This window comes from Peromyscus eremicus, chromosome 8a, assembly GCF_949786415.1.
Source record: "Peromyscus eremicus chromosome 8a, PerEre_H2_v1, whole genome shotgun sequence".
Lineage (NCBI taxonomy): Eukaryota > Metazoa > Chordata > Mammalia > Rodentia > Cricetidae > Peromyscus > Peromyscus eremicus.
The window spans coordinates 79,526,026-79,542,447 of record NC_081423.1 but is presented as its reverse complement, the minus strand read 5'-3'; the positions used below and the strand labels follow the sequence as shown (position 1 = coordinate 79,542,447).

Sequence of the window (16,422 nt, the reverse complement as noted above, 5' to 3'; positions counted from 1 at the left end):
CCCGGGAGGCGCAGCCCATTGGCTGCTGGCTTCCTCTGTGCTCGTTCGAATTGGTCTCGCTTCAGGAAACTCAAACCAATGAGCTCTCCGCGTCGGTCTCCCCGCTCCGATCCTGGACAGCTATTGGCTGTCCCGGCCCCTGGGCTCCGAGAATTTAGGACTTGTGAGCTTGTCTGGGCCACTAGCAAATTCTTCCCAGGCTAGACACCCAGGCTAAGCAATTGGTTCCGAACCCGGAGGAACCCAGGGCCAGGCGACGCCGGGTCACGTGGCTGACTGCCTACATGACGTGCGGGCTGCTGAGCGTCACCGTGACGTTCAGGCGACCTTCGAAGTGGCCAGGTTACCTCCGTCACCTGTGTTGGGGTGCTGTCATGGACCTGGGACCGATGCGCAAGAGTTACCGCGGGGACCGAGAGGTGCAGCCGCTGCCGCCGGGGCACGAAAAGGGGGTGTCCCTGAGTCAACTACCAAGGGGTTGGAGAAGCGCCGTGGGGCCTCAGGGGCCACTTACAGGGCAACCGGATTTAGGGATCACCCTGATGGGGAAAAGGGGGTTTCAGAAACAGCAACTGGGAAGGAAAATGTAGGATAAAGGTGTGCTCACAGGCTCCTGTCGCTGTGGTAAGGGGTACTGACTTCAGAACCCAACCATGTTGGAACCCAGCCCTTTTCTGACCATATTACCTTGGGCAATTTATCCTCTCTGGGCCTCAGTTTACTAACCTGTAAAGTAATAATATCTACTTTATAGATGCTGTGGATTTAGGGTTTTTCTTTCTTTTTTGTTTTTTGGGTTTTTTGTTTGTTTGTTTTGTTTTGTTTTGTTTTTCAGAGACAGGGTTTCTCCGTGTAGTTTTGGTGCCTGTCCTGGGTCTCGCTCTGTAGACCAGGCTGGCCTCGAACTCACAGAGATCCTCCTGCCTCTGCCTCCCGAGTATTGAGATTAAAGGCCTGTACCACCACCGCCGGGCGATTTAGGGTTTTTCTAATGTTTACATTTTTATTCATTTTGTGTGTGTGTGTGTGTGTGTGTGTGTGTGTGTAGGTCAGAGGACAATTTTTCAGTTGTTTTTTTCTTCCACCATGAAGGTCACCCAGGATTGAACTCAGGTCGTCAGGCTTGGTGGCAGATGCCTTTCTTTACCTGCTGAGCCATCTCAACAGCCTGTATTTAGGCATTTGGAAAGTACTTAAAACAGTCACAAAATAAAGAAGGCCAGGTGTGGTGGCACATGCCTTTAATCCCAGTACTCAGAAGGCAGAGGCCAACCTGATTGACAAATCCCAGTTCCAGGACAGCTAGGGCTGTTACACAGAGAAACCCTGTCTCGAAAACCAATAATAATAAAAATAAAAAAGAAGTGGAGGGTGGGTCTGTCGCTCAGTTGGTAGAGTTCTTTCCTGGGGTGCACAAAGGTTCTGGATTTTATCCTTAGTGCAAGTGGATCCAACGTTCAGGGTCAATCATCCTTCTGCTACCCAGTGAGTTCAAGGCTAACCTGGAAATTCTTAGTTTTTACCGCCCTCAGCACCTCCTGGGGCTTTTCCTGTCCTCTCCTCGGGTCAGAGAGATAGATCCGTTTTGGAATTGAGATTTAGAGCTACAGCTGCAAAGTGTGATTGTATGTGAGCATTTCCGGAAGTGCAGGTTTTCGTGAAACTTAGAACTAAATGATGAGGTGGCCCGCAGGAATTTCAACACCCTCGAACCCTGGTTCACCCCTTTGTGGTTAGCAGACGCAGAAACTTATTGGGCCATTTTATGCCTGTAAATGGGCACAGAACCTACTTCCTGAGGACTGAACCTTGCGCTTGCTAGGCAAGTGCTCTACCACTGAGCTAAATCCCCAACCCCGGGGGTGCTTTTTTGTTTCAAGGTCACTGTTACAAAGACTATAAATGCATTTACATTTGAAAAGCACCTCAACCCATACTGGGCACAGAGTAAGCATTATGTGTTCATTAAATGAAGTCAAACTCTCTTCCTAGGCATTTGAGGAGGCTCATCTGACCTCTCTGGACCCCATGAAGCAGTTTGCTTCCTGGTTTGAGGAGGCTGTTCAGTGTCCAGACATAGGGGAAGCCAATGCTATGTGTTTGGCTACCTGCACCAGGTAGGCACAGGCATGGGCCCCTGTGTGGGTGGGTCCAGGTGGAGTTGGAGACTTAGGAAGACCGACCCACACTAAGTGCACCTAACTGTATGTCTGCAGTTCTGTTATAAAGCCCCAGTTGAGTTACTGATCTTCTCTGAGCCCCAGGAAACCAGTCCTTAACTGGTAAACCAAAAGCCAGTGCACTAAATACTCTCCAGTGATAAAATGCAATTCCTTATACTTGATGTATCCACTCACGACTCTGACCCCTGGTCTCCCTCATGCTCAAGCCCTTTCCCTCTTTTGAAACCCAGCATAGGATTGCCAATCAGTCCTACCCTTGGAGAGATCTGTCTCTCTCTCTCTTTGTCTCCACTGCCTCCGAGTGCTGGAATTAGAGGTGTGCCACCACTGCCTGGCAAGAGATCTCTTATATTAGCCTCTTAATTCAGTTGTTCGCGTCCGGTCTTATGAAAGCACCAGGCTTCACCACAGGACTTTGAGTATTACCCAGAGCCCTGAGCGGAGTACGTCCGTTGTCACCCCTTTTGAGTGATCAGTTGGCTCAGTGCTTTGTTGCTGGCCCGTTCTCTTCCAGCCTTACAGGCTTTTTCAAAGTTGTTACAGCAAAGTACTAGGGACCGGGTGGCTCAGGCAAGGAAAGTTTACTTTTTACACGTCTGGAGGCTGGAAGTCCAAGAGCGAGAGACTGTCGGGGATGCTGTGCACCGTACGTCCCTTAGGGGGATACTGTTTGATCCACAAGGAGCCCCCAGACGGTGGCACCACATTTGTGCCCAAGGGCACTGTGTAATGGTGTTGGACCCCACAGCTTGACTCTCTGCCCCCCCCCCCCCCCCGCCCCCCAGTTCGTGACTGTGCATTTCTTTATGTGATCACACGGTTGATATTTGCCTCACTAAGGGCGTGGCTGAAGGAAGGGTTTGCTCGGGGGGTGAGAACACTGGAGTGAGTTCTGACCTGGTGCTCTGCTGTGTGCCCCTAGAGATGGAAAACCCTCTGCCCGCATGCTGCTGCTGAAGGGCTTTGGCAAGGATGGCTTCCGCTTCTTCACTAACTACGAGAGCCGGAAGGGAAAAGAGCTGGTGAGGGTTAAGTCCTTCCCAGGGCTGACAGGGCTAGCCTCCACCCTGGCTTACGAGGTCTTGATTCCTCTGCTGCGTCCATTTCTTTCTCTGCTTAGACTCCCTTCTGCCTCAGGACCTTTGCACTCTGAATGAACGAACCACGCCCACCTCCATCATCTGCTCCCCAATCAGCTGCCGTTCCTTTACATCTCTCTTTAGGAAAGCCTTCCTTACCTAAACCCTAGTCAGCCCCTGGCACATGGCACTGTTTGCCCGCAGTACACCTCACAGCTTTACTTTGTCTTTTTTTTTTTTTTTTTCCAGCTTCTGACTGTGCGTTTGTTTATGTGGTGACCTGACTGACATTTGTCTACTCTGCTACACAATCATCTCTGTGGAGTAAAGGATGCCACTTTTATTTAATCTGCTTTGTCCCCAACACCTGTTCTAATGTGCACAGGAGTTGGCATTTCATTTGTATTTGGTCATGCCACCCTGAGGTGCATTCCACATCACCTCTCAAAGCTCCATGAGTGAGCTGGGTGTGGTGGCTCACACCTCCCAGTATTCAGGAGGCTGAGGCAGGAGGATTACGGCACATTTAAGCCACCCTAGGCTACAGAGTAGGACCCTGTCTCACAAACAACAAGACCAACACAAACAATAACCAACATATCTAAAACCAGAACTATAGTGATTGGAATGGCCAGGCCTCACACTTCACTCTGGAGTTAAACCGGCTTAAACCAGCTCTACCACTGGCTGAGTGCACTTCAGCATGTCACTCTGCCCCTTAGAGCCTGTCTTCAGATCTGTCACAGGGGGCTCACCTTTGAGAGTTTAAATGAGAGGTAACAGTGCACGCATCTGTGGAAAGCCTCTTGTGACTCCTGCCTTCCTTCTATGTGAAGGAAGCATCGTTTTCCTGTTCCACTGGTATCCATGGCTTCTCTCTTGTTTCCAGGACTCTAATCCCTTTGCCTCTCTCGTCTTCTACTGGGAGCCCCTGAACCGGCAGGTGAGTGAGCATCCCCAAGACAACTTCCAGGGGACGGTGTGGGCAGGGGTGAATTTATAAATGAATGTGGGGAAGGTGTTCCCAGACCAGGCACATATTCTGCCTCGGCCTGGGTACTCTGCCTGTCACACAGCGCTCAGACAGTCTGCTTGGAGCCAAGGGTGGCAGGGGCAGCAGAGAGAGAACAGGGAGATACAGGGCCTGTGCTGGTGAGAGAGGTTGGTAGGATCAAGCATCACCTAGCCAGGGGCATCCGTGAGCAGGTGCGTGTGGAGGGTCCTGTGAAGAAGCTGCCCGAGAAGGAGGCTGAGAACTACTTCCATTCCCGCCCCAAGAGCAGCCAGATTGGGGCTGTGGTCAGTCGCCAAAGTTCTGTGATCCCCGATCGGGAGGTAAGTGGGGCTCCTGCATGATCCTCTTGAGTAGTGAGGCCCTGGGCTCCTCCCCAGAGGCTGTCTCCAGGAGATGCCAGAGTTCTGTCAATCTAGCAGAGAGAGAAGGATGATGATGTCCCTAGGGGAGAAGAGAAGGAAGACGGAACACAGGCCTCCTCTGTCCGGCCCTCCCGTTGACCATTACCCCAGTCTACCTTGCTCACCTCTGTCACTCATACCTGGCCTGGGTCCTGCTCCGGAGCCTATGTCCCTAAGTCCTTGGGTGAATCATCACCCATGCCTGGCTCTTTCTCTGTCTTCCCTGAACAGTACCTGAGAAAGAAAAATGAAGAACTGGAGCAACGCTACCAGGAACAAGAGGTGCCTAAACCAGAATACTGGTAAGTGATACCTGTGCCTGATGGACATCTAGAAAGGAACACAGGACCCCGTCTGTGGAATTATAGATCTCCTCCAGGAAGCCCTCATCAGCTGCATCTCAGGAGCTTGGGATGAGAGGTGAGGAGGGCACAGTAAACCTCTGCTTCTTCCCGTAGGGGTGGCTACATCCTGTACCCGCAGGTGATAGAGTTCTGGCAAGGCCAAACCAACCGCCTGCACGACCGCATTGTGTTCCGCCGAGGCCTGTCAACAGGAGACTCCCCTCTGGGACCCATGACCCACCAAGGGGAGGAAGACTGGGTATATGAGAGACTTGCACCTTGACTCTGGACTCAGAATGTTGGGGTATCATCAGCTGAAAGAGAGTGGGGGAGGGCTGCTAAGAGAGGGTGAAGGACTGGGAGCGGGGTCTACCTTTCTCTGTGTGTGAGGGGGCACTTGGGTTTAAACCTAGGACCTTGCTCATGCTAGGCAACACTCTACCACTGAACTAGAGTCCCAGTATTTTTTCTTAACCTTTTATTTTGGGACTAAGTTGCCTAGGCTGGCCTTGAACTCCCTGTGTCTGTATGCCAGACAACCCTCGACCTTGAGTTCTTCTTGCTGGAACTTTTTTTTTTTTTTTTTTTGGTTTTTCGAGACAGGGTTTCTCTGTGTAGCTTTGCGCCTTTCCTGGGACTCACTTGGTAGTCCAGGCTGGCCTCGAACTCACAGAGATCCGCCAGCCTCTGCCTCCCGAGTGCTGGGATTAAAGGCGTGCGCCACCACCGCCCGGCCTTGCTGGAACTTTTGAGTAGCGGTGATCACAAGCTTGAACCACCAGGCCCAGCTCTAGTCCTTACTTTTAAACTGAGCCCTATTTTCCTTCTCTAAGGGAATCTTCTAAGTCTCCCCAGGACTCTGAGCTCTCTGAACTCAGCTGGCATCTAGCAGCCGGAGTAGAGTATGTTTGTGTCCTAGAGAGTCACACATGGCAAAGAATCTCGCAATTATCTCCCTTCGCTTGTGATTTTTGGAACAGCCCCTTTTGAGGGCAGCAGCGGGTATGCCTCAGTTTCCAGCAACAGAATAATCAGGCTGCAGATGTGTGTGGCATACCAGCCATGGAAAGGAGCCAGGGCCAGTCTATGTTTGCTGTGACTCAGCCAGGATCAGAGAACGACTATTTGTTCTGGTTGGCCTTGAACTCGTTACTCTGGACACTGTACTTGTTTTGACTTGATGGGTGTGTGCTTCATCCTCTGTCCCTGACCAGGGCTCCCCCAAGGCAGTCCTTTCTTGTGTCCATCCCCCACTTACGCCTGGGTCCAGAAGGACATTGACCCTGTGGCCACCCGCCAGGCACCCTGCCCTACCTCGTCCCTTTTGCTGTTGTGCCATGGACTGTGACTTTATTAGTATGTGCAAATGAGTTGTTGAGGAGAACACCTTGTTGTACCCCCTCCTCTTTTAGGGGGTTGTGTGTCCCCAGTGGTTAGCGTAATCTCAGCTGTCATTTCCAACATGCAAGTAAGTGTGTAATAAAAACTTGTTGGTCATGTGTGATATTAATGTTTAACCTGATGTCATTTGTCGGCCCCCACGAGGAGGCATGTCCGCAGACGGGGAAGCTGGGGAGTGAGTGAATCTACAGGACTTTCCTCCTTCCTTGCTTCTGGCCAGACAGGTTGGGTCCAGCAGGGGGAGCCCACTGGCTAGGGTTGACCCTTGCTGGGCAGTGGAGGCCAGTTCCAGGCGGCCCCTTCTGCCTCCCCTTTCTGCCTCCCCCTTCCTCCGCTTGGGTGGCTTCCCAGTGAAACTGTGGTTGATAACCATGGCCTCTCCCAGCTCCTGCACACATTTGCACTCTCGGTTCCTCCTCCTCCTCCAAGCGGCTCCTGCAAGCTTGCAGCTTCCTTGCTTGGGACTCCCTGGGGCAGCTGGATCTCTGGAGCCAGCTAGGCTTCCAGTTTAGGGGGACATGCACTGTCTCCCTGAAAGATTCCTGTAGAGATCATTCTGGGGCTGTGATGGTGCCTGTAAGAGACTTAGAGATCTGGGACCCCGTGGAAGGAAGTGCTTGGGATACAGTTGAGCGGTCGAGTGTGTGTTGTCTAGCATGTGTAAATTCAATCCTCAGCATCGGGTGGGGGTTGGAGGTATGTGGAGGGGTGTAATAAGCCAGGTGGTATGGTTCATGCCTGTAATCCCAACACTTGGGAGGCTAGAGCCGGGAGGATTGTAGTGAGTTTGAGGTCAGCCTGGGCTACACAGTGAGTTCCAAGCCAACTTGGGCTGCAGTGTGAGCTCCCGTCTCAAAAAAGCAAAAACAAGCACGAGTCTATACCCAGTACCTATCTTCATTCCCTCTCCAGGATGAGGTAATCTCAGGATGAGCTGATGTGAGGCGACCGCAGTATGGGTCTCAGAGGACACCCAGCCCCTAAGCTAATGGGTTGGCTCTCTCCCATTGCTTCCAGAGCTTGCACATTCCCCTTGGTGGCCGTCACCTCCCAGTGGCCTAAGACCTAGACATTGTCCTGTCTCATTCCACCCCCACCCACCCCCACCCCCACCCCGTCCCGTTCCGCAGACGATAACTGATTGTTCCTGTCCATACCACTCCAACACACCACAGAAGAGGTTTATGAATGGAAGGTGCTGGGGGGCAGGGCACCATCATGGTTCACACATACAGGCCAGCTCTCACTTTAACCAAGTGCCTGACTAAGGGCTGGGGACTTCACCTCTCTGACCCTCAGCTAACTCGACTAGAAGATGGAGCTGACAGCAGCACCTGTCTCCGTGATGGGGAGCTGGGAGGCTAGGAAGACGGCCTGTTGTAAGCAGTGTGTGTGGTAGCTAACGGCAAGGTTGCAAGACTGGAGACATCTCAACTCTTTGTGGGAGCCTTTATGAACCGGGTAACTAGTGAGACCCAGAAAGTTCTGGGGAGAAGGAATGGTGCAAAAGGCAGAGGCAGAGGCAGGGCCCCTGAGTCTATTTTCCGCTCAGCCCCTGGTCTGCCTCCCTTATCCCCTGAGGTCCCCTGGCCTGGGCGAGGCATCTGACAAAGGTCTCCTTGTATAGGTCTGTTTGTTTTGGCAATAAACTTCCTCAGCAACAGCTCCCCAGGGTGGGGTGGCCCAGCTCACTTTGAAGAGCTGACCTGGAAACTGCTGGACCATATAGCCGAGTGGCCACCTTGGCGTTCCCACCATGAGCTCCAGGGATTTGGCCGATTTTTTTTTTTTTTTTTTTTTTTTTTTTTTTTTTTTTTTTTTTTTGGTTTTTCGAGACAGGGTTTCTCTGCATAGCTTTGCACCTTTCCTGGACTCACTCTGTAGACCACGCTGGCCTCGAACTCACAGAGATCCACCTGGCTCTGCCTCCCAAGTGCTGAGAGTAAAGGCGTGTGCCACCACCGCCCGGCTTGGCTGATTTTTTTTTTTTTCCAGTTCTCAGGTCCTGTGGCTTGGGCATGAACCTTAACATTACAGGTGAGAGCTCCCCCCTGCTTCTTAAATAGAGCAGTGGACATGGTGGCATTCTGTAAGGCAAAGGAAGGAAATCATCTGAGACTCTGAGGCGCTTTTTGTTGTGTTTCCTGAAACAGGGCCTTCCTGTATACTCCAGGCTGACCTATGAACCTGCAATCCTCCTGCCTCAACAAGAGCTGAGGTTACAGGGATTTGCCCGCACACCTGGCTTTACAGAGAAGTCTATGAAATGTCCCAAGCTCATCAGGCTATTAACTGGTGGCACCAGAATTTAAATCTTGGTCCCAAACTGAACCACCGAGGACTACAGAGACTTTGGGTCTGTCACCAAAGGTCCACCCCATTCTATTAGAGCCCCCAGCCTCTGTTGTCCAGGGGGGTCTGTCTCCTTCCCTTCTCCCCTGCCATATGAAGCCTAGCTTGGTGGTTGAATTACTGACACAGCCCCACACTCTCACACTTGGGGGCCCTTCCTGAGATCTGAGGAGTTCAAAGACCCACTTTACTTACATGAAGGTAGAGATGTGGGCATCCCCATACATGTGAGGTAAGAGCGTAAATACCTCTGTTTCTGCAGCATTGTTTATTACTAGGTAAAACCTACCATTACTTTTCAAACAAAATTCAAGGCTCCAGGATTGACTTCTGGGGCTGATCCATCTTAAATACTATCTGGGAACGGGTAGAGGAAAACTCCATCCATTCCTCCAGTTTGGACCCTTGGGCCAATGAGACTTCTCTTTGGGGGTATGTAATTCAGCACCCACACAAGGGGCAGTCGAGGCAATAAGTCAGGGATTTCTGATCTGGCCTTCTGTTGCACCCCAGGGAGTGCCGTGTCCTTTGCCCCTCCACTCTGGGGAGCAAAGTTCCAGGAAGTTTACTCCTTGAATTAAGAGGTGATCTCCAGTTCAACAACTCCGCCTCTGGCACCAAGGAAACCGCTATCATGTGACTTCTGGAAACTCTGCTCTCCTAGGATTGGTCCGGGGGAACAAGTTACAGGTAGAGAAAGTAGAGGGAACAGTTCACCCTTGACCCTGTGCCCAGGGAGAGGGTGGAGTCTGTCAGGCTCCCTGTCCATTTTCTGCCATGCTCCCTCCCCGTGAGCCAAGCCACTGTGCCAAGGACGGCTGTACTTCTAGGTGGCCATTTTTCATCCTGGACCAGAGTGCCTTTGTATGTGATCATGGGGAGGAGGACCCTGGGATCTCCCAGGCCCTTCATAAATCTGGGGCACATAAATACAAACCTAAGAACCAGGCGATCCTGCCAGCAGGCATCACCTGCCACCATGGCTTCAGCTATGACCAAAGAGGCCAGCGTGGCAAGCTCCTGCCTCAGACCCCACCAGTGGTGGGGAGCAGGGAGATGCTAGTGTCCTCCTCGGCTGCCTTCATTGTCCTTTGTCCTCCCTCTCATCAAAGAGGCTGGGGTTCTCTGCCAACATGGCCCGGACTTTTTTCTTTTCCTTAAAGCGGCCCGAGTTGGAGACTTTGACGTGTTTGCCTTTGGTGTTCTTGTCCACAATCTTCTCCAGGCGGGTGTTAAAGTCGCTGTGAGGGCCTTCGGCGTCAGGGCCCGGCGGTTCAGCACCTCCCTCCGTTTGGGCATAGGTGTCAGGGATTTCATAGAGCACTTTGGGGGTGGATTTCTTTTTCCGGAGGAAAGTCAACTTCCACCAACCGACTTCAGTCATGGCGATCCCTAAGCCCAGGCAGGGCTTTCTGCTGGACCGAGGGGGAGAGACAAAGGTCAGTGGGTAGAGTGGATGGATACTTGGACCAGCCTTCCCTAGGCTTATTCATAGTTATGTGCTGTTTTAAGAGCTGGTTAACGCCTAGAATCCTAGCACCGAGGCTGAGCTGGGAGAGTTGGGAATTGGAGGCTAGCCTGGGCTACATAGTGAGGCCCTGCCTCAAAAATAAACAAACAAACAAATAAATATAAAGAAAAATTTGAAGGTAGGACTGAAGGGTTGGGAAACGAGCCTTCAAAGCAGCCATTAATGGGAAAGCCACTGAGCCAGGCAAAGGACGATGTGACAACTCCACCCCATTGCCTTACAAAGCTGTAGAGAGAAATTTGAGGTCCTTCCTTCCAAGCCTTCAGGCTACAGGTTAGGGAAACCCCTTACCTAGTCACACATAGCCTGGTCTTTGGCACCATGATCAAGTCTTTCCCACCTCTGCCCAGTGTGGGCAGGCCATTGACAGGTCACGCCGACACAAACACCCTGGGTGTTTTGCTTGGAACTCATGACAAAATTAAATAGAATTTGCAATAGTTCCAGACATTTGTCGTTCCCAACGGTGGTGAGGAGCACGGGCCCTTCCTGAGGAGAGGGCTGGGAGCTGCAGTCTAGGGCTGGGAAGCTCTGCCTAGACTCTTGGCTTCGGCCAAGTCACTTCTCTGGGCCTTGGTGTCCTTATCCGTCCCATCTAGTCCTAACACTCAGCCCAACCGTGACTGCCTGTCTACGCGGGTAGATCAGCTTTGCGAAGTAAAACTTAGGAGATAGAGTAATCATTAGCAGACTGTTCTCTTCCCCCACCAGCAGGCTGCCACAGGACAGGTGTTTGAAGGAGAGTTAAAAATTTGCAAGGCAGTCAGGTGGAGCCTGGGAGATGTCATCATCACAGCTTGTACTGTATGTACCCTTCTATAAGGATGTAAGGTGGGATTTGGGGTTGAAATCCAAGCTTCACAGCTCACAAGCTGTGTGCCCTGACATGGAGCCACCTCTACACAGACCTCATCTTTTATTCATTTCCACAAAGGTACACATGAGCTAGAGGAAAGCCAGGGAATGAAGCTCTCTGGCCACAGAGATGTCTGTAGCATGGAGGGGACGGAAGCCTGGAGGGATTAAATTCTATGAGGGAGCTGAACGATATAAGCAAAGGCCCCTCTGGGCCAGGGAGGTTGGAGGTCTGGTCTTATGACCCTAGGCATACCCTGGGACAACACTGGGGAAGGAGGACGCGGAAGCTAACAGACACCAGAAAGCTAGGTGGCCAGGCAGCCCAGAGCTGTGTGTGTCACCTCCTTTAAAAGCCGATGGGGGGGCTTGTGAGATGGCCAGCACACAAATGCACCCGCCACCAAACCTGAGGGCCTGAGTTCCATCTCTAGAGCCTACACGCTGGAAGAAGATAATTGATTCTCAAAAGTCCTCGGACTTCGCTAAATAAACCATGGCATACACCCCTTATGTACACAGAAAATATTTTTTGTTTGTTTTTGTTTTTCAAGACAGGGTTTCTCTGTGTAGCCCCGGCTGTCCTGGATCTCACTCTGTAGACCAGGCTGGCCTCGAACTCACAGAGATCCTCCTGTCTCTGCCTCCGAAGTGCTGGGATTAAAGGCATCAGAAATGTAATTTTTAAAAAGCTGCTGATGGAGGGAGCTGGGAGCATAGCTAAGTGGTAGAGCCTTTGCCTAATATACCCAAAACTCTGGGTTTAATCCACAGCACCAAACCCTCCAAATCTTGATGGCCTTCATTACATGTTTTAAAATCACCAGAAAGAAAAAAAAAAATGCAAATTGAGTACCAGTGGGTTTTTTTTTTAATAAGTAGAAGAAATATAGGGTGCTGCTTTCTCTCCTTCCAGCTTTCCGATTTCCATAATTTCCATAATGTATACAGGTATTTGGGGTGAGGGGAGCATATCACATCCAGAAAAAACAAAAGCAAGACACTGGCCTAGACTGGAAACAAGCTGAACACCTCTTGCCGCTGTCCCTTGTGGTGTCTCCTACCCCTTTACACACACTCCCTACCCCCTCCTCCAGCCCAGGAGACTCTTTCTCATTCCTTTGTCCATAAAGCAGACCCCTGTTGCCCACGCTACCCTCTCAGCTACTCCAAGTAACAGAAGCTAATGGAGATCTTATGCAGCTCCCACTTAGAGCAAGAAGGGGGGCCTTGGGGAGCAGGGGTGAGGGCTGGAGGGGTACTTCCTGGCACCTGGAGAGTCGAGCGCACCAAGGGACAGCCTGAGAGGTTTGCCTTGGCAGTGTGCCCCTCCTGGGCTTAGCACAGCCTTGCACAGAACTGGGTGTTCCAGAGCAGGTTACAGGAAGGAGCTGTAGGAGGGCAAGGAAGGAGGGGCAGGGTGCCCGCTCAGTAGCTGCCTTGTCGACCCACCACTGCCCGTCTGGAGCTGCCAGAGACTGGGGGAATTGAGAGACCGCTAACTAGCTCCTGCATCTACTCTAAGCACCTGACTTCCTAGCTCTATGCGGGAGAGGCTTCTGACCATACCAGTTAAAATGCACCCATTTTAAGAGTACTATATCTCACCGAGCAGTAGTGTTGCACGCCTTTAATCCCAGGACTCGGGAGGCAGAGGCAGGCAGATCTCTGTGAGTTCGAGGCCAGCCTGGGCTACAGAGTGAGATCCAGGACAGGCACCAAAACTAGACAGAGAAACCCTGTCTCAAAAAACAAACAAACAAACAAACAAAAAGAGTACTGTATCTCAAGGTGGCATTCCCAGAGCCTACCTCTCCTTGAAGTTGATGGAGCAGCAGGTCACAGGCACTGCTTAGATTGTTAATGGGAATAGCTTAATGCCTGCCTTGGTGTCCTGTGTCCTGGACTTGGACCCTGGACTCTTATGGATGCTTTTGCTGGCCTTCCTGTCCTCTCTGCTCAGGACACTTAAACACCTGAACTAGTGTTTGTCCCTTGAGGCAAGCCTAATACATGGAAATCTGAATTTGTAAAACAGATTAAGTGATGGACTATTCTTTCTTTTGCATAATAACTCAGCCTCAACGGTCTTTAGTGCACATAAAAAAACAGTATAGAATATAGCCTGGCGTGGTGGCACCCACCTTTAATCCTAGTACTCAGGAGGTGGAGACAGAAGGATCTCTGTGAGTTTAAAGTTAGCCCACTCTACATAGGGAGCTCCAGGTCAGTCAGGACTACATAAAGATACTCTGTCTAGCCCGGCGGTGGTGGCGCACACCTTTAATCCCAGCACTAGCGAGGCAGAGGCAGGTGGATCTCTGTGAGTTTGAGGCCAGTCTGGTTTAAAAAGGGAGCTCCAGGACAGCTAGCGCTACACAGAGAAACCCTGTCTTGAAAAACCAAAAAAGGAGAAAGAAAAGAAACTGTCTAAAAACAAATGGGAGCAGGGGGTATGAGCCAGGTGTAGGAGTTCACACTTGGAATCTCCGAACTCAGACAAGATACCACAGTGAATTCAAGGCCAGCCTGATCTACCCAACAAGACTCTAGTTCAGCCTGGTCTCTAAGTGAGAGCCTGTCTTAAAAAATAAACAAAATGAATAAACAGACAACAGCAGCAAAAAGGTGTACAAGCTTCCCAGATCTCCAGAGTCGTAAAGAGTAAAACGTTTCCAGTCACATGCCGGTGCATGATCCTGGAAAGCCAGAGGTTAGGGTGGGGGTGGGGGACCGGACACAGGGACGGACGGATGGACCTGGGAGTGGACACACAGATCTAGCATTTGGTGAGACCAGCTGTCTGCTTATACAGGGTCCCGAGATGCCAGGTTGAGGGCTGGTCCCTTGCCCTGGGCCTTGCAGTCGTGGGATGAGGGAAATCAGGCCCCAAGGATGCCAACTCCACGTCTGCTGTTTGTGTGACTTCAGGGCCCATGAAAGGCCCTTGTAAGACAACTCGCCACCTCTTGCTTCGGGTGGCTAGCACCATGGCATGCACAGAAGTGCCCAAGACAGGTCCCGTCACCCCAGCTAGAGCACTATCTGAAGGGCTTTGCCCGAAGTGGGCCAAGCTCCTTCTGAGTGGGACGAGTTAACCATTGACTGAGTCAGAGGTGGAGGTGCAGGGGAGGAAGGGTATCAGTTCTGCATCGTGGAACCTGATCCCCTTCCTCTGCCGGGTCCTCAATGGCCGTTGACCACCCTGAAGGAGACGGGTAGGAAGTGGGAGATGTTTCTACCAGATGGTCAGACACACACAGGTTGTGGGCCGGAGGGGATGGTCTTGAGTGGAATAAGAGTTAATAGTGAAACTTTCTCGGCAGGAATTCTGTTGGAGGCCTGGGCATTCTCCCAGAGGCCTGTGGGGTGAGGCTGGATGAAGACAGGGTCTGCTAGGCTTGTCCACCGTGGAGGCAGGAGTGGGGACCCTGGTCGGGGCCTCTGTCACAGTTTCCCCACCCACCAGTCCCTGCTGCCTGTACCTGTAATCCGGACTGCTCTGTGCTGGAGGTGAGACTTTCCCTAGAGGAGCTGAATGTAGGAGCAGCAGGTGAGACTGGAGGAGGAGAGGGTGTCTCCGGGGTGTCACGCTGGCCAGACTCAGCCTGGAGAGGTGGGTAGGAGCAGCTGCAGGGCAGGTGTGAGAGAAACAGGTGCAGAAGCAGGGTACCTGCTGGCTGCGCAGGAGCTCCTGGAGTCAAGGTGAACCTGAAACCCGGCCCCTCCCAGCTAAGTAAACAGAAGCAGAGGCCGGCTCAGGCTGATGAATATTCATCACCCCAGAAATCCAACCCCAGTGCCCCTGCATCCACCCAGAAGCCAGCGTCCTCCTGGGATCACCAGGCTAGAGGACCGAATCTCAAGGGACGTCTGGGATGAGGGAGCCCGGGAGCCTCTTTCCTCAGTTTCCCAGCTCCTCAGGGTCTGGTTGCACTCTGAAGGCATCGCCAAAGCCACCCCCACCCATTTTATCTTCCAAAGAGGTTCAGACCCCTCTCCAGCACGGGTTACCCCCTGGATGTTGCCAGGGCACTACAGAGAAAGGGTTAAGGGCCCGCTGCTCCCAGAGCGGGCTGGGCATCCCAGCTTCCTTTGAACTCCCTGAGTTGAAACCAGCCTCTTGTTGAACTGGTTGGCAGACCGGTTCCCAGGCTGTCGGCTCTTCCCCCACCCAGAGCTCATCCGCAGGCAGGGGGACTGGGATTCCCCCCCTAACCTGAAGGCCCCCTGGAGATCTCGCTGGAGGAAAAGGGGGCAGCCTAGTGTGTGGGCAAGGCTCTCTAGACCCCTCACATAGCCTCCTCCTGCTCAGAGGTGATTTGGGGGGAGGGGGCTTAAAATAATATGCCAAAGCCAGGTGCAGTTTAACCCTAGCACTCAGGAGGCTGAGGCAGGAAAATCATGAGTTTGAGGCTAGCCTGGGCTACATAGAGAACTCTTTCTCAGAATGCTGAAATTATGCAAAGAATCCCCTATGGGCAGAGGGCTTCTGCATAAGTGTCAACTTCTCTCAGACTCCCAAAGAGAAAGTGGAGGTGGAGGAGGAGCCAGAGGAGGGGAGAAAGGAGGAGGAGGAGGAGGGGAGAAAGGAGGAGGAGGAGGAGGGGAGAAAGGAGGAGGAGGTGGTAGGTAGGTAAACAGAAAGTCAGAATGTGTGCGTACACAGCCACCTCCCACAAACCCACCTCAGCCTGGCAGCTGGCCTTGGGGAATGCTGTTGGGTAGTTGTCCTGAGGCATATCCTTCAGATGGGCATCTCTCCAGAGTAAGAAACCGCTGCCGCATAGCCAGGGTTCTCGAAGCTTCTTGTCTAACATACTCAGAGCTGCCTTCCTTTCTCTCTGGACTGGGTACGTGTGCCCGGCACAGAGCAAGGTACTGGGCCCAAAAAGGCATAGAAGTCCCCGTTTCCCTGGCTCTCTCCCCACGGCGTTTGACTCTAACCAGCCAACACTCAAGTCTTCCCATCGACACCCTTGCTTCTTTATTCCTCTCTATCCTAATAACCCGCCCCCAATCCTAGAGAACCCTTGGATGGACAGACCTTCAAAGGCTTCCCATCCCATGGCCCACACTGGAGTTCCCTCACCCCTGGCTCTCTAGGAGGGAACCTCCATAGCAGTGGCTCTCAATCTATGGGTTACGACCCCTTTGAGGATCACATATCAGATGTTTACAATTCATAACAGTAGCAATCCCCACCCCACCCCACCCCCCGAGACAGGGTTTCTCTGTAGCTTTGGAGCCTGTCCTGGAAC

At 52.1% G+C, this 16,422-nt stretch overlaps 2 protein-coding genes across 3 annotated transcripts; one reads left to right on the top strand and one right to left on the bottom strand.

Moving 5' to 3' along the window:
- The first annotated feature begins 153 nt into the window (after window positions 1-153).
- Window positions 154-5,579, top strand: Pnpo (pyridoxamine 5'-phosphate oxidase). Its single transcript, XM_059269647.1, has 7 exons — window positions 154-419; window positions 1,993-2,117; window positions 3,106-3,205; window positions 4,152-4,205; window positions 4,469-4,597; window positions 4,910-4,980; window positions 5,137-5,579. Exons 1-7 carry the CDS (start codon window positions 285-287, stop codon window positions 5,303-5,305), a joined length of 783 nt encoding a protein of 260 aa, XP_059125630.1. The 5' UTR covers window positions 154-284; the 3' UTR covers window positions 5,306-5,579.
- Window positions 5,580-9,028: 3,449 nt separating this feature from the next.
- Prr15l (proline rich 15 like) lies at window positions 9,029-14,903 on the bottom strand. Of its 2 annotated transcripts, none has more exons than XM_059271636.1 (2): window positions 14,647-14,903; window positions 9,029-10,187 (listed from the first exon to the last, which is right to left on the bottom strand). In XM_059271636.1, the coding sequence occupies exon 2, from the start codon at window positions 10,157-10,159 to the stop codon at window positions 9,857-9,859; it is 303 nt and encodes a 100-aa protein (XP_059127619.1). In that variant the 5' UTR covers window positions 10,160-10,187; window positions 14,647-14,903; the 3' UTR covers window positions 9,029-9,856. The 2 variants fall into 2 exon arrangements, with proteins under 2 accessions (XP_059127619.1, XP_059127617.1); XM_059271634.1 differs by having other exon boundaries at window positions 9,029-10,190; window positions 14,647-14,897.
- Between the last annotated feature and the right edge of the window lie 1,519 nt (window positions 14,904-16,422).

Coding starts and splice junctions, on each gene's coding strand:
- Pnpo (XM_059269647.1), top strand. CDS start 285: ATGACGTGCGGGCTGCTGAGCGTCACCGTGACGTTCAGGCGACCTTCG. Junction 420..1,992: donor GTTACCGCGGGGACCGAGAG/GTGCAGCCGCTG, acceptor CTCTCTTCCTAG/GCATTTGAGGAGGCTCATCT. Junction 4,206..4,468: donor GGGAGCCCCTGAACCGGCAG/GTGAGTGAGCAT, acceptor ATCCGTGAGCAG/GTGCGTGTGGAGGGTCCTGT.
- Prr15l (XM_059271636.1), bottom strand. CDS start 10,159: ATGACTGAAGTCGGTTGGTGGAAGTTGACTTTCCTCCGGAAAAAGAAA.